Source organism: Hydra vulgaris, chromosome 04, assembly GCF_038396675.1.
Source record: "Hydra vulgaris chromosome 04, alternate assembly HydraT2T_AEP".
Classification (NCBI taxonomy): Eukaryota; Metazoa; Cnidaria; class Hydrozoa; order Anthoathecata; family Hydridae; genus Hydra; species Hydra vulgaris.
The window spans coordinates 37,043,080-37,049,079 of NC_088923.1; the positions used below are offsets into that span (position 1 = coordinate 37,043,080).

A 6,000-nucleotide genomic window follows, 5' to 3' on the forward strand; every position below is an offset into this window, starting at 1 on the left:
AATATATTTGAAAACAGGACAATATTATTTTATAAAAGAACAACAATTGGATATTAATAATCTATTTGAAATTTTAACAAAAGAAGTCATATTTGTTTTTCAACAAACAGTTCTTTTACAGTTAAATATAATCTTTGGTATTACAAGCTGGGAAAGAGTATCAAATAGTTTTATATCATTATACAAGAGGTATTCACAAAAATTCAAATAAAGCACACATGATTTATTAGTTATATTAAAAGTTACATAATGAAATTTGGAAATACAGAATACATTTTATTATAGTAAACATTTTTTTATCAATTATAGAATACAATAGCCAATCTTATGTTCAGGTTAACAGCTATATATCAACAAACATGTGTTTTATATGTATTGACTTTTGAAACTTAAATCAATTATAACACGAATTTGTATGTTCAGTGCCGTAGGAACAAAAATTATATTGCGGGGGGGGGGGGGGGGCAGTACTACCCATAAGAGTTTTAAGGACCTTTTTTCAGTCAATTTCTTCAATATTATTTATTTGAAAAATAAATGGGGGGGCAGCCCCTGCTGCCCTCCTGGTTACTACGGGCGTAATGCTTTCTATTTTTTCTTGTTTCTACCTTTTTACACTTAGTTTTTCATAAAGGTGTGATAAGTTAAGAGTTATTCTTTTTGGTGATCAATTCACTATATCAAAATACACTTGCAGACATCACAAGGTCATAGACTTTTGCTTATAGTATATATATATATATATATATATATATATATATATATATATATATATATATGTATATATATATATATATATATATATATATATATATATATATATATATATATATATATATATATATATATATATATACATATGATACAAAGTTTTGTTATCCTTTATTACTAAAGTACCAAAGATTAAAATAATCCAAATCAGCTCTTTCTTACAGTTGCTTTTAATTTGAGAGTTTTAATTTGAGAACCAATAAGCAATATTCTCAAACTTAAAATGTTTTAGTAAGTTATACAATTGTGATTATATATGGTAATAATTATTGTAAAGTTGTGAAAAAAAAAATCAAGGAATTTTTAAAAATGTTTTTCTAGTTGAATGATTGGATAAATGTGAAATAAATCATACTAAGTTATTAATATTCTATTGATATTACCAGGTAAATTATGCAGCTGTTATAAAAACAGTTATAAAAATCTATATTATAATAAATAAATAACAGTTATAAAAATCTATATTATGAGAAATACATCATAGTTAAGTTTCACTATCTGGTTTATTGTTTGTTACAGTGGTTGTCTTTTTTGTCTTAGAGTTATAAAAAGCATTAGGAAAACAAACTACTTTTTAAATCTTTGTTTTTAAAAAAATATTATAAAAATCGAGGATGTTTTGAGTTGCAAAGTTTTGCAAAAGTATTAATACTATATTGTATAAAGTTTGATAGAAAAATCATACTTTTTTTATTATTATTGTTCGATTTTTTATGCGACTATTCAATTTCACTTAAATTGCTCAGTAAGATTTTTGACATTTGTTTTGATTTTAACATATGCCCTAAAGCCTCTCTTTCAAAACCAGCCAATCAGATTGCACATATCTCTGCATATTCTGAGCCTATATAAGGTTTCAAAATATGCCCCTGGGAGTTAGATAATTTTAAAATATGGCGAAATGGATTAACTGGGAGCTTAAATAATTCTAACCCCCATCGTAATAATTTAACCCTTTTTAATACGCTTTTTAAATAATTGAGCTTATAATAAGTTCTACAAAATTGTCTAAGTAGTTTATTTCAATACATTTTTTTAATATACATCTTCAGTTAGCGTTGAATAAATTTATTTTGTTTATTTTTGATAAGTTTGTATATTGTTGTGAAAATAAAAAGGAGTAATCTATACTATATGCATATGTGTATATATATATATATATATATATATATATATATATATATATATATATATATATATATATATATATATATATATATATATATATATATATATATATATATAGAGAGAGAGAGAGAGAGAGAGAGAGAGAGAGAGAGAGAGAGAGAGAGAGAGAGAGAGAAAAAAATAGAATAGAATAGAAAAGATGCTGTACACAGTTGAGGTGTGTTGAGTCTTAATTACGTAGAATTTAGACTATGACAGCCGATTATAAAATATATTGTTCAGAAACCAAAATATTTATCAATGCTGTTTTTAAAAAGTTTTAAGTTAATTTTATCTATTATCCATTGAGGAAAAGAATTCCAATCGTTTGTAACTCTGTTTGTGAAGAAATGGTGACGAATTCTCGAATTGGTAAATTGTCTGCGTATTCTACAATTGTTACTTCTACTTGATTGTTCCAGCTTAAAATTTAATGGAGGGTGGTGAAAATTAACAATATCTTTTCCTTTTGAGATCTTATACATTTGAATCAGATCACCTCTTCTTCTTCTATCATGCAAAGTTGGCAGTTCAAGTATCTTTAATCTTTCTTCATATGATTTCCCCCTTAAAGATTTGATTCTTGTAGCCCTGTGTTGCACAAGTTCAAGATTGTCAATGTCCTTCTTCCAAAATGGACCACAAACTGTTGCTTCGTATTCCAAATGAGAACGTACTAACAATTTGCATAGTAACTTTAATGAAAATTTATCTAAATACTCAAAAGAGTTTTTGATCATGCCTAATTTTCTGTTTGCTTTGCATATAGCTGAATTAATATGATATTTCCACTCTAGATTACTTTGTTTGAGTTGTTCAATTTATATTCATATCTACGATTCTTTTTACCAATATACATGACTTTACATTTTGATTCATTAAATTTAATTAACCAATCTTCAGACCATTTTACTAATATGTTAATGTCCTCTTGTAGTAATTTATTATTATCATAGCAATGATTGGTTGAAATAACTTTGGTATTGTCTGCATATAATTTAGTGAGTTTAATAATCCTTCTACATAAGTCATTAATGAAGATAAGAAATAAAAGAGGTCCTAGTACTGAAGCTTAAGTTGGAAGATGGTTACTAGTGGAGTACCTTGTGGTACTCCACTAGTAACCATCTTCCAACTTGAAATATATTCTCCTATCACCACCCTCTGAGTTCTATCTGACAAAAATGATTTACACCAATTTAACAAAGATGACCCAAATCTAAGTCTAAATAATTTTTTCAGTAATTTCCTGTAAGAGATTGAATCAAATGCTTTTTGAAATCCAAAAACAAAACATCAACTAAAATATCCTCTTCATACGCTTGCGTGATCAAATCTAATGTTTCCAACAGGTTTGTTATTCAACTTTTGTTGTTAGCAAAACCATATTGCTCTTAAGAAATTAAGTTGTTTTCAATGAGAAACACTATCATATAATCTCTAATAATTCGCTCCATAATTTTACCAACAATTGATATTAATGAAACGGTCTATAATTTGTTGGATCTAGTTTATTACCTTTTTTGAATAATGGAACAACGTTTGCACATGACCATAACTTTGGAATAGTTCCTGTACGAAAAAGATTTATGTAATATTAATGCTAAACAACTCGACAAAGATTCTGAACATTCCCTTAAAACTTTTGGGTGAACATTATCAGGATCTACTGATTTGTACATGTTAAATTACTTAAATGTTTCTGAATAATAGGAATACTAAAATATGGATCAGGACATTTTTTTGAAAGATTGTTGCCTAAAACTTTTTCTGATGAATCATCTTGTATAAAAACAGATGCAAAAAAATTCATTAAGAGTGTTTAATATCTCTTGATTATCAGTAGTTATAATACCATCATGTAGCTTTATTGCTTTGATAGAGTCTTTAAATCTTGTTTTGTTATTTATATATGCATAGACACTTTTAGGATTGTTTTTTGAATTAAGTGCCAAGTTTCTTTGAAACTTGCGAATACTTTTTTTGACAAGTTTTTTTATAGCTTTATTTAATTTTTTATACTTATTGACTTCTAAAATACTTATAAAACCTGAATTTCTGTTTCTAAACCAACTTTTTTTTTCTCTACAAATACTTTTAAGTTCACTTGTCATCCACAGTGAGTTGTTTTTATGTTGAAAAGAGTTTTTATCTAAATTTATTGTTGGAATATATTTTTCACGTCCTATTTCATATTTTCTAAGCTATTTTTCGAAACATTCATTAACGCCAAGCCCTTCAAGTTCTTGTACCCAGTTTATGTTATTAGAAAATAAATTTAACGCTTTATAGTTTCCCTTTTTCCATCAAAAATTTTTTCTTCCTTATGGTTTGTTGTGATATTATTAAGTTAGACCTATTTTCATATCCAAACCTAAATTTCAAAATATGATGACTATGATCAATGCCACCAAACGATGGAAAATGCTCCAGAGTATAAACTCTGTTGCTATTATCAGTTAAAATGAGGTCTAAAATGTTAGTATCTTTACCAAACTTTACTGGAAAACTAGGATGGATAACATTTGGTGCAGGTGACAGTCATGTAACGACTCAATAAACATACTTGCTGTTGTGTCGCTCTCATTTATAATTTCCAATAGTTAAAATCACCACATATTAAAATACCAGAGCATTTGTTATTTTGTTTGAGTACATATGCCTGCTTTAATGATTTTATAATGTCATCACACTTATCATTAATACTAAGACCTATCCGGTAAATACAACCACATAAAATTTTCTCTTCGCCAAGTTCAATCAAACACCGTACTTGCTCAATATTTTTATTTATTAGAGATTAATATGTTTATTTATTTCATAAGATTTAATATTCTCTTGTATATAAATACATACTCCACCACCACAACTAAATAGACAATCCTTTCTAAACAGATTATAACCCAGAATATTAGTAGTAGACATTACTGACCACCAAGTCTCGCAGACAAATATAACTTGAGCCTTAGATCTGGATATATCATCAATGAATTCATCAAATTTATTATTTAAAGAAGTTGCATTTGTATACCAACCTGTTAAATAATCAATTTTTTTTTGTTTTTAAACCTTTTTTAAGTTTTTGATTCATTTCGTTTACCAGCAGTGTGTTAGCACATCCTCCTCCATTGACTGTATCTGGGTCACTTAATCGGTTATATTGATTGTATAAATATTGACAAGGAAAATGTATAGAATATCTATAATTATTTATGCCAGTGTTACTCTGTGAAGACTTGAACAACAATTGCTATTTGTTTATTAACACCACTTGTTTATTTCTAATTACATGATAGCTTTCAGGTTTAGTGGTTTATTTAATTCTTTACATTTATCTCTGAGTTGTTTATCCAAGTTTCTCTGGGCATCGGTTAAATCAGGATTTACATAAATATCCTTAAACTTATGGTATGATTTTTTAATAAAGTCATTTCTTGTTTCTTTATTTCTTAACTTGACAATTACTGGTGCAATACCTTTTTTAGATTTTAATCTAAACACATGAATCAAATGATATCTATCTATCGATACCTGATCCAATAAATCTGAAACTTTACTTTCGTCATCTTTCTTTATATCTGCGCCATCAGTTTTATTTGATTCTTCTAAACCAAAAATAATAACGTTCTTCTCTCTTTTTTCAATTTCTTTATTTTCATTTGAAACCATATTAATAATATCAAGCTGAGAGTTTTATTCAACTTTCTACCAGTTACAATATTTCAAGCTTCATTCAGAGCAGGAACAATATCATTTACAACTTTTTTGTTTAAATCTTTATTCTTTTTAGTTAAATCAGCAACTGTTATTACTAACTTTTTATTCAAATCTGTTACAGCATTATTAATTTTTGATTCATATTCAATTCTCAGTTTACTCTCCAGAGTAAACTGAGTATTGAATATGAATGCACCTGGTAGAAAGACCAAAATCCGGCCAGGTATACCCTTATTCTGGCCAAGGCCGAAATTAGGTTCATGAGTGTCTAAAAGTAACTCATACTTGTAAGGTATTTATATTATTAGATTTTATTCTTTTAATATAAGTACTTTATGTTACATG

General features: G+C 27.1%; 1 protein-coding gene across 1 annotated transcript; it reads right to left on the reverse strand.

Moving 5' to 3' along the window:
- Positions 1-2,177: 2,177 nt before the first annotated feature.
- LOC136079383 (uncharacterized) lies at positions 2,178-5,607 on the reverse strand. Its single transcript, XM_065795118.1, has 7 exons — positions 5,228-5,607; positions 5,008-5,138; positions 3,631-3,720; positions 3,457-3,510; positions 3,042-3,113; positions 2,741-2,925; positions 2,178-2,633 (listed from the first exon to the last, which is right to left on the reverse strand). Exons 1-7 carry the CDS (start codon positions 5,605-5,607, stop codon positions 2,178-2,180), a joined length of 1,368 nt encoding a protein of 455 aa, XP_065651190.1.
- Positions 5,608-6,000: the final 393 nt, after the last annotated feature.

Excerpts from the sequence above, each read along its gene's own strand:
- LOC136079383 (XM_065795118.1), bottom strand. The coding sequence starts at position 5,607 with ATGGTTTCAAATGAAAATAAAGAAATTGAAAAAAGAGAGAAGAACGTT. Across the intron at positions 3,721-5,007 it reads GAATCAAAAACTTAAAAAAG|ATGATTCATCAGAAAAAGTT; the intron begins GTTTAAAAACAA and ends TTTTTATACAAG. Across the intron at positions 3,511-3,630 it reads TATTATTCAGAAACATTTAA|GAACTATTCCAAAGTTATGG; the intron begins GTAATTTAACAT and ends TTTTTCGTACAG.